Source organism: Pangasianodon hypophthalmus, chromosome 13, assembly GCF_027358585.1.
Source record: "Pangasianodon hypophthalmus isolate fPanHyp1 chromosome 13, fPanHyp1.pri, whole genome shotgun sequence".
NCBI classification, from domain to species: domain Eukaryota; kingdom Metazoa; phylum Chordata; class Actinopteri; order Siluriformes; family Pangasiidae; genus Pangasianodon; species Pangasianodon hypophthalmus.
This window is the reverse complement of record NC_069722.1, coordinates 4,571,289-4,588,933: the sequence shown is the minus strand read 5'-3', so window position 1 is coordinate 4,588,933 and position 17,645 is coordinate 4,571,289. Positions and strand designations below refer to the sequence as shown.

The window sequence follows — 17,645 nt, the reverse complement described above, 5'->3', positions numbered from 1 at the left end:
ATACTGATATACAGGACTGTGCAAAGGTTAGAGAGCAGCAATTTGTTTTCAATCAAATGGCCATTCAGTACTTATTGTTCATTATTGGTGGCAAAGACCTTTGTGACCTTTGTATGATTTTCTTTTAAATATGTTTTCCCATCATTATTGTCCGTTATTGCTATTATTCATGAATCACACAACAGTGAAAAAAGTTATGAATCTGTAAATATTTTATTTGTAATATTGAACTTTGATATTGACCTCTATAAATAAGTACCACATGGTTGTTTGACTGAAAATGGAAATAATGTACTGTACATTTTTCCATCATTATTGGTTGCCACCAAATAATTGACAATAAGTCCAGAATGGCTTTTGTTTTAACACAAAAGGGTGCACAGTACTCTAGGCACTGCATACTCAGTCTCTGCAAGACTAAATTGCGCACCTAGTCAGTAAGCTAAAATTGATAGGAACTCTCTCAAGACACTGGTGGCATCTTTACCTGGCAGGATTGGTACTGTTAATAATGCAAGGAAAGGCATTAGGAAATATTAGTCCAGGAAGCGTACTTTATTATTATTTCTGAAGAGTATTTAGTGTTTGGGTCTTGCTCTTATAGGGAGTATCTGGAATACTGTAGCCATTACCAAGCCCACCTATATGACCTTCCCCACCTTTAAACCTGGTATCAGCGCTGACATCACCTTCCACTTCAAGACCTACCGCACCAACGGGGTCTTCCTGGAAAACTCAGATGACCATCTGCGCAACTTCATCAGGATCGAGCTGAACTGTAAGGTTTCATACAAAAGCAATAAAATATATTATAAGAAGAATTATAACAGTATAAAAATGCATGTCTGTGGGGATTTACATAACCAGGAGCACTAAACATAGCACAGATTCACGGCTCTTTTTCTTTGTCTCTCGCTCCCTCTCTTTCTCAGCCACTACCGAGGTGGTGTTCATCTTCATGGTAGGTGACGGGATTAGGAACGTGACCCTGCGCACCACCAAACCTCTCAACGATAACGAGTGGCACTACGTGGAGGCTGAGATCAATGTCAAAATGGCACGGCTCAAAGTGGACTTCTATCCTCCTGCTATCCACAAGTTCCCCGGCCAAACCTACATCACCATGCAGTTCACTCAACCCCTGCTCGTAGGTGCGCAAGCAAGTTAGGGTGGCTTTTGGGTTAACATAAATGTGGAAGGTACCACTCAGAAAAGCTTCAGTTCACCCACAGTAGGGGTGTTCAATTTTATCCGCAAAGGAATGGTATATGGCTGCAGGTTTTCCTTCCAACCAAGCAGGAGCCTGTGGAGGAGATTCCATGCCAGAGTGAATTGCAATCACTCCAGTGAAAAAAAAAACCCATGAAATATAGTAACATGCAGAAAATGTACCACACTGAAAAGCAAAACCTCCACTGCATTGCTTTTATGTCGCTCCCAACGCTGTGAGGTGGTCAGATTATTTCAAATGGTTTTAGTCTCTGAAGACTTCTTTTCCTTTGCGCCGTGTGTGCAGGTGCTGCAAATCACACTCTAAGGCCATTCTTGGGTTGCCTGCGTGGCCTGCGAATGAACGGCGTCCCTGTGGATCTGGAGGGGAAGGTAGACGAGCGTACTGGGATCCGGAGGAACTGCACAGGAGCTTGTCTTAACGCCTCCATCCCCTGCAGGAACGGAGGGCAGTGCATCGATGGCTACGCCTCGTACACCTGCGACTGCAACAACACGGCCTTCGACGGTTATTACTGCCATTTAGGTGAGTACTTCTTTTGCTCTGCTTGTCATTATGGAGGTCCTGTTTAATAGCTTGACCCTAAGAACCAACTCAATTGTGCAATTGTAATTCTGGTCCATCACTACACTCTTGTCTGCTCTCAGATATAGGAGCGTTCTTTGACGTTGGTGCTTGGCTGCGGTACGACATCCGTAAAGAGCCCATTTCAGAGGACGCCTGGTGGGCTAACTTCTGGATCGAACCGCACTGGCACAACTTCACACTGGGCTACAACACCACCACCGATGACATCGAGTTCAGCTTCAGCACCCAGCAGACTCCGGCTGTCCTGCTGTACATCAGCTCCTTCCACAAAGACTACATCGCTGTGCTGCTCAAGAAAGATGGTACACACACTCACACACACATTTGCTGAAATGCCCAAAATAGTAAAATATGAAAGTACAGGATAAATTCATGCCTAAACACACACACACCCACGAGCTCTTTATGATCCAGTAACCAATCATCAGGACAGATATTACATTAAAGCTGCTGATGATGTCACTTCCTGTCCAGGTACCCTCTCCTTGAGGTATCGTCTGGGATTATTAACGCATAAATTTCAGCTGACCACCAGGAACCTGGCTGACGGCTTCCCTCACTTTGTCAACATCACCAGGCACAACTACACCGTATGGACCCAGGTATGATTTATATGCATCGCAAACATTTCTAATGTGCAGCAGTTTATAGAAAATGAAAAAGTGAAGCTGTAGTGCTGTAGTGCTGTAGTGCTCCCGCACATCTGTGTACACTAAAGTGTAGGTGTCTTTAAGGTGGATTACATGGAGCCGTGGGTGGAGAGATTAACTCTCGGGGAGATTCCCAGATTTGACTCACCGAAGAGTATCTTTCTTGGCCGTGTCATGGGTAAGATAAAGACTGAATGTCATTTTGTTTACAACCGTTTGTGTTCTTCAAACGCACTAACAAATTTAACCGTTAAAGCTGCAATATGTAACTTTTGGGATAAAGACTGAATGTCATTTTGTTTACAACCGTTTGTGTTCTTCAAGCGCACTAACAAATTTAACCGTTAAAGCTGCAATATGTAACTTTTGGGAATTTGGGAATTGGAGAACTCTCGAGTAGAAATTTGTTCTTAGAATAAGTTTTTTTTTTATCTTGTGGTTAAATTGTATTACACCACAACAATTTGATTATTTTCCTATAAAAGCATATCCCCAAGGGTTTTATTTCTTGTATAGCACAGCAATTTACCATTGCTAACCATTTTTTATGAACGACACATCTTGCTTTTTAACATTTATACTGTAGTTACATTTAATGTTGTGTATGCAACAATGTTGCATTCTGGACCTGCTTGGTCAGAAGGTGTTGATTAATTTTCTATAACAGCAGCCCCGACAGTAGCACCCTCGCAGGGACTTGTATAATGGACACGCCACATAAACAGATTTAAAAACGTATAATTGATGATATGGTGAAATTTTGTGTAAAAAGATGTTTGAACATTTAAGGAAGGAATCTCCAGTTTGTTCATTTAAATTATCCGACACAGGAAAGGCTTCAGGACAGATGAGTTTGCACACACACTTTTCAGTTTTTTAAGTAATATGACAAGCTGCTGTTTGTCTTATAAACTTTAAGAGAGTGGAATAGAGCGAGAGGCTGGTGAGGGGGACGGACTGTTTATAGCTGCTTTACCAGGAACTAACGTGTCTCATGGACGGCCCACAACATTAAATGTAACTACAGAATAAATGTTAAAAAGCAAGATGTGTCGTTCATAAAAAATGGTTAGCGATGGTAAATTGCTGTGCTATACAAGAAATAAAACCTTCAGGGATGTGCTTTTATAGGAAAATAATCAAATTCAGGGTAGTAATGCAATAGTCAAGATACTGACTAATGTTTAACATAAAAAGTTGCATATTGCTGTTTTAAGGCAGTGATTTGTTGACTCAGAATTAGCTGTTTATGCTTTGTTGAAATGTGTGGCATGATTTCGCTACTGATGATATTTTTCTCTGCTCGTTTTTCTCAGAGGTTGGCGATATCGATTATGACATTCAGAGACACAACAGTCCGGGTTTGGTGGGCTGCATATCGGGGGTCCGTTACAACATCTTCGCACCACTGAAGGCGTATTTCCGGCCCAACGTCACCAACCCACCCATCACCACCCAGGGCTACGTGGTGGAGTCTAACTGTGGTGCAGTCCCTCCTGTCTTAGGCTACGTGCCCTGGGAGGACGACCCCTGGTTCACTGGACTATGTAAGACTATCAACTTTTCATCACTCATGATGAAGATGCATTTCAAAAATGTTTATATATTTTCCTGTTAGCAGCTTAAAATACTTTACGTAATAATTCAATTTCCTTCCGAAAAAAACTGCTGTTGGATGAGTTTCTCTTTGTGTTTAGCACATTTCCATCAGCGAATCACAAACTGCATACATGCTTCTTTATTTTTTGGCTGAATTTTTCAATTTTGTCACTTGTTTTCACCAAAAACATTTTGGCTATAGTTTTGCAACATTTAATATATTGACAGACATCTTTAAAACCTTTATGTGAGGCAAATGAAAAATAGTTTTGTTAATATGTAAATATAGTAATAGAAAATATTATATTATAGTAAATATTATATGTAAAAAAAAAAAGAAAAATTAATGCTGATTCCATCACCTATATTAATTTAATAAAAATAAATAAATAAATAAATCCCTATCCAATAGAAATATGGCTATTGGTAAATATAAAACACCAAAGTATATAATAATGTGTGTTAATAATAATAATAATAATAATAATAATAATAATAATAATAAAAAAACATACTTTTTGCTTCCTTTTCAGTCTTCTATTATATTCACGATGACGTGACTCCACCCTGGATGACGTGTAAGTGTTCATAATTTCCAGAATGTTTATTAATTATTCAGATACTGTATGCATGTTTGATGAAATGTCTCTGCTCTTCTTGATAAAACACTTGATAATTGTGCTCTTAATTCACCCAGTCATACCACAGATGCATCTCTTTCTTTCTACTTTTTGTCTGTTTGCTCTCTTTCTCTCTCTTTCTTGTTTCTTGATCTTTCTTCGTCTCCCATTCTCTGATGTAGATTTCCATTTTTTAAGCAATGCTAGAAATGAGGAACACATCAGATTAACTAATAGTTTTATTGCTATCGGCATCAATGTGTAAAAGTGATGCACTTTTTTAAAACTAATTTATAAAATAAGTTCTTAAATGGAATTTTGATTTAAACTATGAGTAACTGTATTTTATGTAAGCCCTGAACTTCAGGGTCTAAAAAATGTTTTTGAAGTGCTATGTCATTATTTTGACTTAGGAACTCATTAATTCAAGATACAATCTTGTTATTGTGTTTTACTAACTCGCTATTTTGACTTAGTAACTCGTTATTTCAAGATATTATCTCATTATTGTGACATACTAACTTGCTATTTTGACTAAATAACTCTTTACTTCAATATTTTATCTCATTATTTTGACTTCAGTGCTTCTGTAGTATTTTACAATACTTGCCATAACTGAAAAATATCTATAGTAAGATATAAAAATTTAGTAAAAAATAAAACACTTGGGGCATGCTGTTATAGGAAAAGAATCAACGACGGGGTGGTATGGTGTAGTGGTTGTTACCACCCCAAAATTGATTATTTTCCAATAACAGCACATCCCCAAGTGTTTTATTCCTCTTATATCACACCAATGATTATTTTTTTTATTAATTAAAGAATGTGATATTGTACTTTTATCCATAGTTACATTGGAACCACTGGAACTAATGACTGTGGAATATTTGCAAGACAAATTACTCCCTGAATAGCAGCTATAAACAGTCGTTCCCTCACCAGCCTCCCTTTTTTTCTCTCTTTCAAGTAGTAAATAAGACAAAAAAATTCAGCTTGTTGCATGGAAACCACAAAGCCCTGTCCTGAAGTTTCTCCTTTGGTGGAAAACTTACTGATACTGGAGACTCCTTCCATAAATGTTAAATAATCGCTTCCTTGAAGAAAAACCGTATCAATGATTGTAAATTTTATTTGTTAAATAACAGCTTTTTTAAAAAACAGTTAAATCTTAGATTATGTGAAGTATCTTGCATGTAAGTCCCAGTGAAAGTTGTAACTATAGAAACGATAACGTATTAAAATGAGTGCATTAATATAAACCTGTGATTTGCCTTGCAGCTAATAGGAACTACTGTCAGAGCTGCTGTTATTGAAAATGCATCAACACCTTCTGAAAAATCAGAATTGAGAATTCAACCATGCTGTGTATATGAAAGATGTGTGTGTGTGTCTCCACAGTGATCGTCACCGTGTCTCTGATGCTGCTCTTCCTCATGCTATACGGCATGTACATTTACCTGTACAAATATAAAGGCAGCTATCATACGAACGAGCCGAAAAACTTGGAGTCGCCAAGTTCCGCGCGTCCTCTCACCGAAACCCTGCGCAAAGACAAGAAGAACCTGCCGGAAATCCAAGAGGAGGCGACGGGTGAATAACATCTTGAGAGAAACAGGGTCTGGGGGGTTGGAAGGAGGGGTGGGACACACAAGGTGAGCGAAACGTAGGGAACAGGAAATGATGAAACAGTTGGATGAAACGGGTGAAGTTGTGATTATAGAACATGCCTATATTTTTGCTTGATATTTTTCATTTATATTGTGTATTTGTTTTTTCTGCCCCCGGTGTTAATTGGTGGTAATTGGGTCTTAATCTGACATCTGGTGCTTTTTGGCTAAACATTTGCAGGGTTCAGATCTGTGTCCCACAATGCAATGCTGGCCAAAGTAAGTGCCTCAGGAATCCGAACATTTAGAAAGAACCAACAGGCTTGTGTGTGTCAACAGTGTTTGTGTTATATTTAAGAAATCCAAATTTCTTAAAAAAAAAAAAAAAGATACAAGAGAGAAACACAAAATGCACAACAAAGAACAAAAACAGACATTTTGCTAATGTACATGTTTACAAAGATTGTATGTATTTCTGGTAAACTATATACAGTTGTGTACAAAAGTTTTGGCACTCCCGGTCAAATTACACACACTGTTGTTTTTTGAAGCGAAAAGAAAGTAAAAAACAACCTCAGCAGCAAACTATTTTTAAAAATAACATGTTCTGCAAATGTAAATGCATAGTGACTTTATATCTGATGAACTTAAATGCTTCGATGAATATTTGATGAATATTTTTAATAGCCAGCTAGAAGTCTGTCTGTGCACGTTTAATGAATTTTCACCCACTCTTCCTTGCAGAACGGTTCTAGCACTGAGATATCCTTGGGCTGTCTTGCACAACAAGCTCTACACACAGATTTTCAATGATATTCAAGTCAGGGGACTGTGAAGGCCATTCCAGTAGCTTCAGCTTGCATTTCTTAAAGTAGTTCATGGTGGGTTATGAGGTATGCTTTGGCTCACTGTCCTGTTGTAGAAGCCAGCCTCTTTTCAGCTTCTGTTTCCCAAGCTTAACAGTTGGCCAGCTGTTCTTTTCATCAATTGCTGCTCCTATTTTTCTCCAAACACACCTTTGGTGATTGTGGCCAAAGGCTGAAATTTTTACTTCATCAGTCCACACTTGTTTCAAAAATGCCCCTGGCTTATCTAGATATTGTTTTTGCATACATCAGACGTTCGCTTTTGTAATGAGGTTCCAAGTAAGTATTAATTCTGATGACTCTTCCATGCAGATCATGTTTGTGCAAGCAAAGCTGCAAACAGTATGATGCACCACAACTCCTGTGTCAGCTAAACCTTCCTGCAGGTCCATAGTGTCATTACGGGGATTTTAACAGCATTTCTTAATGACATTTAAGACAGTGAAATGCGCTTTGATGTCTTAATAGCTTTCCTCTGCTTTGTAGGTATCAAATAGCTTTATTTTCAGATCCTCAATCAGCAGCTCAATCAGAGGAGCCAGTGATTGTTTAGTGTGAGTACAAGCTTTGAAGAATCAGAATTTATTATGCTCTAGAATTGTTATGATTATTATTCTTCACAGTTCACCAAATATTAAGTGGCTGTGCACTAACATTTGCAGAAAGGTGTTATTTTTTTTTTTACTGTTATATGCTACAGAAATTTGTGGTTACTTCTTTTCAACTAAAAGGTATAATTTGACCAGAGATGTCCAAACCTTTGAATACAACTCTATGGCTTTCAGCAGACATATTTGAAATAGTCATAAAAGCTGATGGGTTAGAAATCTATATTTGTTATATTACTGCCTTCTTCAATGATTTGTGCTTGCATATACAGCAGGATCATATAAACACTCTTTGAGCTTTGTTCAGTGTGCTTAGCACTTATGATCTCTGTAATTGGAGAAATAGTATTTAGAATTAAAGAGAAACTAGTAATATAGCATAAATATACAGTACATTCCCATACCGGCCACAGAATAATGGCACTTTTTTATATGGAGAAGAGCCATAGTGAGCTTGGTCATGCCCGTATTAATGCTAAATGTTATCTTCTAGGTCTTCCCAGTGAAACCAAACCTCAACTTTAACGAATCCTGCCCTGTGAAATGAGTGTGAGAAAACTGTTATGTGTTTTATGTCAGTACGCCTTGACTCAGGGTTGAAAGGTTCCTCTCACTGTCTCCACTCAAACATATCAAACAGTCAAGTCTAAAAGTCTCAGTCCACTACCAAGAACTCGTTTATGATCCACTTGATTCATCCCTAGAATAGATAAGAATACATTATTTAACTCCATTTTAGCTGTCAGGCAAATCTCACACCATTAGCTTCATTTTCATTTATTGTATACAGTGCAAAAGTTTGTACTCCCCTCTCCCAAACACCTACCACATCTCTCCCCGCTGCTTTCCCAGCACAAAGTCGTCTGACTGTTACAAAGTGCTGACACTGTCGACTCCTTCCAATTGATAAATCAATTGCCTCCTTAATTACTCGGTCCCACATCCTTCACCATGTCGTCTCAGGGAGATTTTCCTTGCCAATGTCACCTCTGGTTTGCTCATTAGGGATCTTGGTCTACATCCAGATTTCTAGAAGGCTGCTTTGTGAAAAATTCCATTGTTAAGCGTGCTATAGAAATAAAATTGAATTGAATTGAATTCAGGTGTGACGTGGTGAATTTACAGTCTGGGCTTGAAAGAAATCAGCCTCATCCTCACTTCTGACTTCATCTTATCATTCTGTATATTTTTAAATAAATAACTCGCTTTAAGACATTTGTTAACAGTAAATAACCTGACGCAAAAATAAAACCGAATGTTGATGTCTTATCTTTGAAAGACAGCTGGGTTTTTTTTTATCAGTCACTCCTGACTACATGATGTCCATCTTTCACTGTTTTGCAATCTACTTTGAAATACAATCGGTCAGCTGTGGATTTCATAACGAAACAGACTTTTGGACTCGACTGTAAATTTTGACATCGACCAGCATTTTCACTCTAGCATTTTAATATTGTCATGCAAGCCAATTTCCTGAAGCTCATTTTTCCTAACGCAAACCTTCCAAATCCCATAACGTGAGTGGAAGCGCTGAGAGGAATTACTTATGATTAGTCGCTGATGTCTTCGTGTGAGTTTATGTGTTCGGATCCGAGCTCAAGCTGGAATCTGATATGCATACGTGGTCAAGCAATTATTATAAACACACCTAAACACACACACACTCTCTCTCTCTCTCTCTCTCTCGCTCTCTCACACACACACATACACACACACATACACACACACACTATTTTGTCCACATCATTTCCAGTTACTGGGATGGGTTCAAATCAAAATGTCATTTCCTCTCACTGCTGTTTTTGTTGAAGCCCGCAAAGGTATAATGCTTTTTAAAATCCATGTAGCATATCATATCTTTGATCATATTGGTCACTTCTTTTTAACTAAACGTTCTTTTCCACTAAATATGTAAATGAAGTAGAGTGATGGTCAGTTTACAAGTCACCCAGTTTGATATTGGGTTTAAAGGAAAACTTCACCCTGAATGACTTGCACATTAATCTTTATAATTAACATGTGAACTTCAGTGGCAATTTAGTTTGTAACAAAATTCTGAGTTTAATTTCTTTTTGTTTCACTTTCTTTCATCGACATGTTGGTCTATTTTCTCTTTGGTTGATGGTTGAATGATGCAGCGGCGCTTTAGTGTTTTAGTCTGTCCAGCTCTCTCATCTTCTCATCTCTACAATCTGCTCAAAAAACTTCCAATTCAACTTTCATGCTAAAACCACCGTCAACGCCATCGCGCTCATCATCGTAGATCGCTAACTAGCCAAACCGAGTTTTGCCATAATTCATCATTATATAACTGCATTGCATTCTGGGACTTTGAGTCCAACATTTCCACCAACGTCTCCACTACCTCTGTGTTGGATTTCTCATTAATATGTTTGAGATCGACGACATTTTTTTTTTCCAACTAATCACCATTTGTAACTCTGCTAGCAAAATCAGTGTCTTCGTGTAATGTCAGCACAGGGTATTCTTCATGGAAATAACAACAATACAGCACTAACCAACAAATTAGCACCAGAATCACTAAACATATCACAAATATTTGAATATAAACATACTCACTGTGTTTCACGGTGGAGTTTTCCTTTAATCTTAGCATCATTTTTGCTTTTGCATTGAATTTGGTGGAGAGCTCACAATTTCCTACTACAGAAGATGGAAATGCTGCTCCATAGAATCCAGAACAAAAAATAATTAGTAAAATGTTTCCCAAGTGAATAATTTGACATGCTTTTACATAATAGTATTAGTAATCTTTTTGGTAAAACTATAATTGCCTCTAAAATTAGGCTCAGAATCTGTTTGTGATGCCAATATTAGCACCAAACAAAGTGCTTTAATGAAGTTATAAAGGTAAAGATATTTGAATCACATTTTATTTGAGAATAATAATTTTTTGTTTGTTTAGGCTTAAAGTATGTTCAGTCATGTGAATTATAAGTACACCTTTTTTTAATCGAGTGGTTTTTCAACAATTTATAGCAATTAACAAATTAGTTTCTCTCCACTTTCAATAATTATATAAAATCAGCAGACGACATAATAATATTACGTTATACTTTATTCAACAAATGCCATGTAAAAATGCAGAAAGCATGTTGGGAAAATGGAGTACAAGCTTTATTGCTTCGGTAGGAATGAAGATGCTAAATAACAGACAGGTGCTGCTAATTAAAGCCATACGATTGGTTGATAGGCAGGACATGTGACCAACTCTATAAAAGCAGAACAAGTGGCAGTTTGTCTCATTCAGTTTGAAGAGAAATGACATCAGAAATATTGCAGAGACGCAATTTAGCTTTGCAGACCTGCACCTAAAAAGACCACATGATTTCTGGAGCAATGCATTTTGTAATTCTGCAAAAAGCCAAAGTGGGCCATAATGAACACATTACATCACTAGATACACCTCATATGAGAAGATCATCATGGTGAAGGAGGGATAGCCTCCGTTGATGGCTCACTGAGCAATCTGAGATCTTTTGTGCACTTTTCTGGCTGCAAGCTTCAGAACCTTGAAAATTGTAGTTTAGTTGGTTTCAGGCAGGAAAAATAGTTTTAAACACTGTAACTGTCAGCTTCTTGAAGGAAGATATGGTTACTGGATTGAGAAGTTCAGAGCAGCACATCTTAAATTATTTTGACGTGTTTCCCTTGAATCAGTTAGTGACTAGTAAAGTTGGACAAATGACCACTTACTATGAGAGTAGCTGCTTCTTGGTCACATTTATAAAAAAAAAACATAAGGTACTAGATGCCCGGCTCAGGAGACTAAAGAAGGGGAGATGTAGAGACAAATTGTGGACCGTCTGTCTGTCTGTCTGACAGCTACAGCTTGGTCGTGCAAGTGGAATATGAATATTGACAGGCATAGCCGAAAATCTACAGTCTAATAGTTGGTAAAGAAAGTAAGGGTTTTAACTCTTAGGAAAAACGTTTCATTGTTTGGTTAATGGTTCTGCTTCTTTAATCTTGTTAGAAACCTTACGCTAAAGAAAATCCCTTTGTTGTAAGTGTTATAAGAACGCTTCATGGTGTTGAGTGGTCCAGACTTACACCCCACTGAGATACTCTGGTGGGACCTAAAGAAAGCTGATCATATAAGCTTTAAATATCACTGAACTGAACCAATGAGCCTCATTTATCATTTTTGTAACCCAAACAGCACTAACAAAGGTTTCTATAATTCTTACATTGCTTGGATTGCTTTCTTTCAAGACATTAATATAAAAAGACTGAACGTCACAATTTCTACTAAATAAGATTTTTGATAATAGGATAGGTGAAAGGTTAATTTTTGTGCCTACATCCTTGGGCGTAACTTTTTCATGACTTCTACTAAATTCATGTGTGCAGTTTAAAAAAATAAATGATTTAGATATGACTGTGTAATCCGTGTATAACACTGCAGTAACTTATCACTAATTGTACAGTTTGAAGCTAATCAATCACGGTTCATGATAGTGCCATATTAGCTTAAGCATAAATTTGCACAAATTCAGAGTATGAACGTTTTTCCCAACTAACTGGATTTTCATGAGTACTGCGTTTCTTGTGTAAATGCGCTTCGTAATAATTTATGAATAAATTTGTTCATATCCAGTTTGATAAGTGAGGCCCATTGTTCGTTTGGGCCAAAAGTCCTTAAAAATGATGTGAAATACTTATAAACCAGAACAGAGTTAGCAGAACATGACTTCTTACAAACATAATGAAATGATCATGTGGTGCATTTAATTTTTCCACCATGCTTTCTTCAAGCTGCTTTATCAAATTACTCGATTGTTTTGTTACTCGTTAGCTGATCTACGTACGACCAGATGATCTTTTCTTTCATCGCGAATTCTGATGCATAGAATTGAACCATAGAATTAAAGAAAGGGTGTACTTTCTTTTGCACATGACCATATATTTTTAATTCATTTCCCCAGTAAAATAAGCCATTATTTGAGGTGCTACAAGCCAAGACAGACGTATTAATAACGCTCAGATATTCAGTTTGGTTCCACTTGTGGTCGTGAGAGTCTGTGGATGAGAACTACAGTGTAAATGTACATATTATCAGATTAGTTTTAGCCCACTGTCATTACTGCTGCTACTGCTGCTGCTTTCTAGCTGCTTCAAGTTGAGGTTTAGACGATCGCCACCATCGCCATCCAGTCCTCTGCCGAGGTCTCACTAGGAGCAGTGCTTTAAATGAAAAAAAAAAAAAAAACTGAAGTAGAACACGTTAAAGCTATGCATTCTGCATGACGGCACTTTTTCATTAAAATGCAATAAGAATAATAAAAAAAAAAAACAACAAAAAACAAAAAAGCTTCCAGTGCTAGTGCTAGTGTCATCGCCAAAGTAGCGATAAGATATACACACATATGTACAGATATACACACATACGTACATGTCTAAATAAATGTGCAAATGGTCTTTTTTATTCATGTAATTTGTAGTAAAATAGGCAAGTGAAACTATTTTGATTAGTATGCGTGTAGAGTGAGTAGACGGCCGTGATTCTCGTGCTCTCAGCCTCGAACTGAAGACTGAGTTGCCATTCTGTCATTCGTCCATGTTTCGTCCTGCGTCTATCATTCCCGTTCTCGCTTTCACTCACTCAGGATGAAACGACAGCCAACTGTACACTTTAGAATGAAGAAAGTCTGAGAGTATGAAAGCGTGTGAGCTTTTTTTGACTGTAAATGAGTGGTGTTTACAGTATTGTGCTAATCACCAGAAGGTTGTGAGTTCAAATCCCAGAGAGCTGCTGGTCATCTTTAGGGTAATGCTGCGTTCATGACTAGATAGGAACTGGGAAGTTGGAAAAAATCCATTTGAACCACTGAATAACTCGTAATTCCCACTCGGAAAGCGAGCACAAGGTGTCTATTTGTTCATGATATGATTTAAGATAATTGGATAGCTGAAAGGTTAAATGTCTTGTACCTATATCCATGAGTGTAACTTTTTTTTTTAATAGTGCTGGGGACGAGAATGTGGGAAAAAATGAAAAAACTGCACAGAAAGCAGTTCTCAAGCATTTTTGTTCGCTCTTTTAAACAGTTAAATCCATAAAAACGTCATAAAACTTTACAGGAATAACAGGAATATAGGAATATATATATATATATATATATATATATATATATATATATATATTTAGTTGTACATCACATACATTTGTGCTAGGGAATCATTAGAAAAAGTGTTGTGTTGCACAGATTAAATTTGGCCATTTATATAACAACTGCAGCTGGTATAACTTTCACAACATCAGGACTGTAGCTTATTGTAAATAAATTCATGAAACAATAATGTGATCAGATCACTGTGTGTTGCAAAGAAACTCCAAAAGAGCTTGTGAGCCATCAGGAAACAAGAGTTTTATTATAGAGGAGCCATTTTCTTACATTCGCCCCTCTCACTTTATATGAACAGGGTTAAACTGAAAGAGAGAGTTAAGGATCTTTTAGGAGTGGAGGTTATTTTTTTATTTGATTTTTTTTTAATTAAAGCCACTCCTAAGAGAGTGATGGAGAGAGAAAAAGGAAGGGAATAAGAGGAAAAGAAAGGGTTAAAATAAAATAAAAGCATGAATAATTATATAATAAATAAGGGGATATGCACATTTTCATGTGCCCATGAAGTCAAACACAATTTGCATAAAAATACAGGAACAAAAACCTGGGAGATTTTTTTTCAAGGAGGGGGAATACAAAGTAAGTATTGCATTAAATATTTTAAGACACTTTTAAGACTACACGTCTATGCTTAGTACCTCTTGTATCCACTTTTAAAATAAATGAAGCACTTAAACACTTCTACTTAGGAAGTTTTAAAAGCTCTTTGAGAACTTTTTATATCCAAAAACAAGGCTAGCTTTCCACAATCACCTTCAGTTAAGGTGGTATGAACAATCTGAGGTGGGAAGAAGGTTTGTGTTTTTGAGCTCCGTGTTGTCAGGAGTTCAGCATGAAACCCTTAACTGCACAGCTCTGTGCTTGCGTTGTTCTTTGGCTCACTTATAACTCGCGTTGGATAAAATGATCTGCCAAATAAATAAATGTAAATGTCAAATGTCGAGCTTCCGAATGTAAGAGATATTTTAGCTACAAAGCAATTCAGAAAGCACTTAATACTTATACATATACAGTAAGTATACTTATATAATTAGGTACTATATACTTAGACGTATACGTTTTTGTTTTTTTTCCCCTTACCTTATGACCTTACTCGTGCAACATCATGTCTACGGGACTTCCAAGGTTAGTGTGGTATCTGTTTAAATAAGGGTCTTCCTAAAGAATAACAATTTTGACTATAAAGTTTGCGTATACGTCCTCAACAGGATGGTGTAAGTCTGACTGCACCTTAAACATCACCACCATTACATTTCTATTTGCTTTGCATACACAAATGCATCAAAATGAGCTAGTGTCTATCAAACTTTATCAAATGCTCTGCAAATCCTGCATGAACTAATCCAGTGGTGTCCATCTGCAGTCCTGGAGGGTCAGAGTCCAGCAGAGTCTGAGTTTTCTGCTTAAAGTCACATGACTTGAATCACCAGTGAATTGGCAAAAGTGGAAAAACATTCTGAAGGGAAAAACTGGCTGAAAAATGAGCTAGTCATAATTTGAGGACATATAATTTCTCAGTTCAAACTGAATTTCAAACCTACAATGTTAGTGTTGTAACTTAAAAAAGAAAAAAGTGTTTCCAATCTTCAGCTGTCCAGTTTCAATGAGTCTGTCCTCATTGTAGCCTCAGATTCGCTGTTCTTGGCTGACAGGAATGCTTTTCTGCTCACCACGGTTGTAAAGAGTGGCCTTCTTTTCAGCTTGAACCAGCGGTCCAGGTGTTTCCGCCTTCAGAACTGCCACTTACTGGATTTCTTTTCTTCCCTCGCAGTGTTCTGTGTAAACTCGAGACAGTTGAGAAATAATAATCCAGGCGTTTCTGAAATACTCCAACCAGCCCATCTGGCTCCAACAACCACAGAGTCACTGAAATCACATTTTCCCCTCATTCTGATGTTCGATGGGAACATTCCCTGAAGCTCTTGACCTGCATGAATTTATGCATTTTGCTGCTACATGATTGCCTTTGGTTGCAAATTTTCCTAATGGTTTGGTTAAAAAGGTTTTTAGAAGATACTCTTACCTAGAAAGTCTTGGTGTCACTTTGGAGAGCTCTTACTAGTATGATAATGTAATATATACTACTACTACTACTAATAATAATAATATACTGTACATACAAGTAAGTTACTAAACCGTGCTGGACTTCGGCCCTTGAGAACTGTCACTGGTCACACTGGGTTTAAAACGCCATCTTGCAGGATTTTTGTATAACTGTGAGTTCAGTAGAAATTTATTTCTTGTGTGTTTACAAAGTGTATGTGCAATCGGATTTTTTTTTTTTCACTTGGCTGATGTCATCAGATGTGTGTATATATTAACACCAGTCTGGTGTGTGTGTGTGTGTGTGTGTGGATGGACCAGAGGATTGATCATGTGTGTAAGGTCAAAGGTTAACACTCTTCAGTCAGACTGGATCACTCTAGATGATCTTTCCAGTTAGAGAGATGTTTAGTCTCAGCGTTCAGAGGGCAGATTTGTTCAGTAACACAATTAGAAAGTAAAAGATTTTTCCCCCGTCTTTTTGTAACTTGTTCATTGTAATTACCATGACTATAAAAGCTATAGAAAGCAAAACCAAACTGACACTTCAATAAAAGAAGCTTGAAGGAAACGTTTCTGTCTTTTTTTTTATATGATTGGATTTATATAGTAGTCTCCTGTTTAGCCAAACAGTGAACGAATCGGATGGTTAGCTAGCTAGCTTTCTGAAAAATATATGAAGTTAACTTATGTTACCTGTTAAACATTTATAAATATGTCTTCCTAAAATCCTGCCAGTTTTGCTCATGTTAGCTAGCTGGCTAACAAAGACTGGGAACACACAAGCGATTACACAAACGCCATTTCCTTTATCATCCTTGAAGACTTCTACACTATTAAGGCTTCTAGATTCGATCTTTTTTCTTTTAAGGGTTTTTCAGTTTTCCCATTAGGAGTACCCTTAAAGGTTCTATGCAGAAGTGTTTCTCTATTATAATGGGTTCTAAATTAAGAGAAGAGAATATATTGCTCACAAAGGAAAATCTTGAAAGATGGAGTGCAATGCTCGCAGGCTGTGAGGTTGTGAGGTGGCACGCTAAGTACCCTTAGAACCCTGGGAACCATTACAGGCAAAAAAAGTACCCCGAAGAACACTTTTTATAAGAGTGTAACGAATAGAAGTAAGGAATAAAACACTTGCTAGCGTGCTGTTACAGGAAAATAATCAGTGATGGGCTTGTGTGATGCAGCTTTACATGAGTTACTTTGAGTTAACACCGCAAAGTTGATTGTTTTCCTATAACAGCATGCAAGCAAGTGTTTCATTCCTCTTTACCACAAGGATTACTTTTATTTATTTTAAGAATGACATTTCATACTTAATAGTTTATAGTTACATTTAAAATTAGCTCCTGTTCTCACTTACGTTATAGCTGCTATAAACAAAGAGGACCAAAAACCACAGCTTGTCATGTTCTAGAGGAATCGTGTGGACATTCCCATGTGACTGTTATGAAGCCCTGACACTGGAGACTCTCCTTACAGAAAACATCACCAATCAATGATGATACGTAATTTTTGGTTAAATAATTGCATTTTTTAAAATCTGTGTTTTATTATTAGGTTTACATTGAGTGGAGCATCTGTTATACAAGTCCCTGTAAAATTGCTGTTGCTATAGAAACAATAATATTACAACAAGAGTATTAATGTAATCCTAGTCTTGCAGATGGCATTATAGTCT

At 37.2% G+C, this 17,645-nt stretch overlaps 1 protein-coding gene across 1 annotated transcript in view; it reads left to right on the top strand.

Annotated features, from left to right (window-relative positions):
• cntnap1 (contactin associated protein 1) overlaps positions 1-16,532 on the top strand; it is a 37,414-nt gene extending 20,882 nt beyond the window's left edge. Inside the window, exons 16-24 of the mRNA XM_026916962.3 lie at positions 605-778; positions 933-1,151; positions 1,517-1,756; positions 1,879-2,121; positions 2,294-2,421; positions 2,554-2,647; positions 3,786-4,016; positions 4,602-4,646; positions 6,087-16,532. Of these exons, the coding sequence (XP_026772763.3) occupies positions 605-778; positions 933-1,151; positions 1,517-1,756; positions 1,879-2,121; positions 2,294-2,421; positions 2,554-2,647; positions 3,786-4,016; positions 4,602-4,646; positions 6,087-6,286 (1,574 nt within the window). The 3' untranslated portion in view covers positions 6,287-16,532. The remainder of the gene's footprint in view (positions 1-604; positions 779-932; positions 1,152-1,516; positions 1,757-1,878; positions 2,122-2,293; positions 2,422-2,553; positions 2,648-3,785; positions 4,017-4,601; positions 4,647-6,086) is intronic.
• The last annotated feature ends 1,113 nt before the right edge of the window (positions 16,533-17,645 follow it).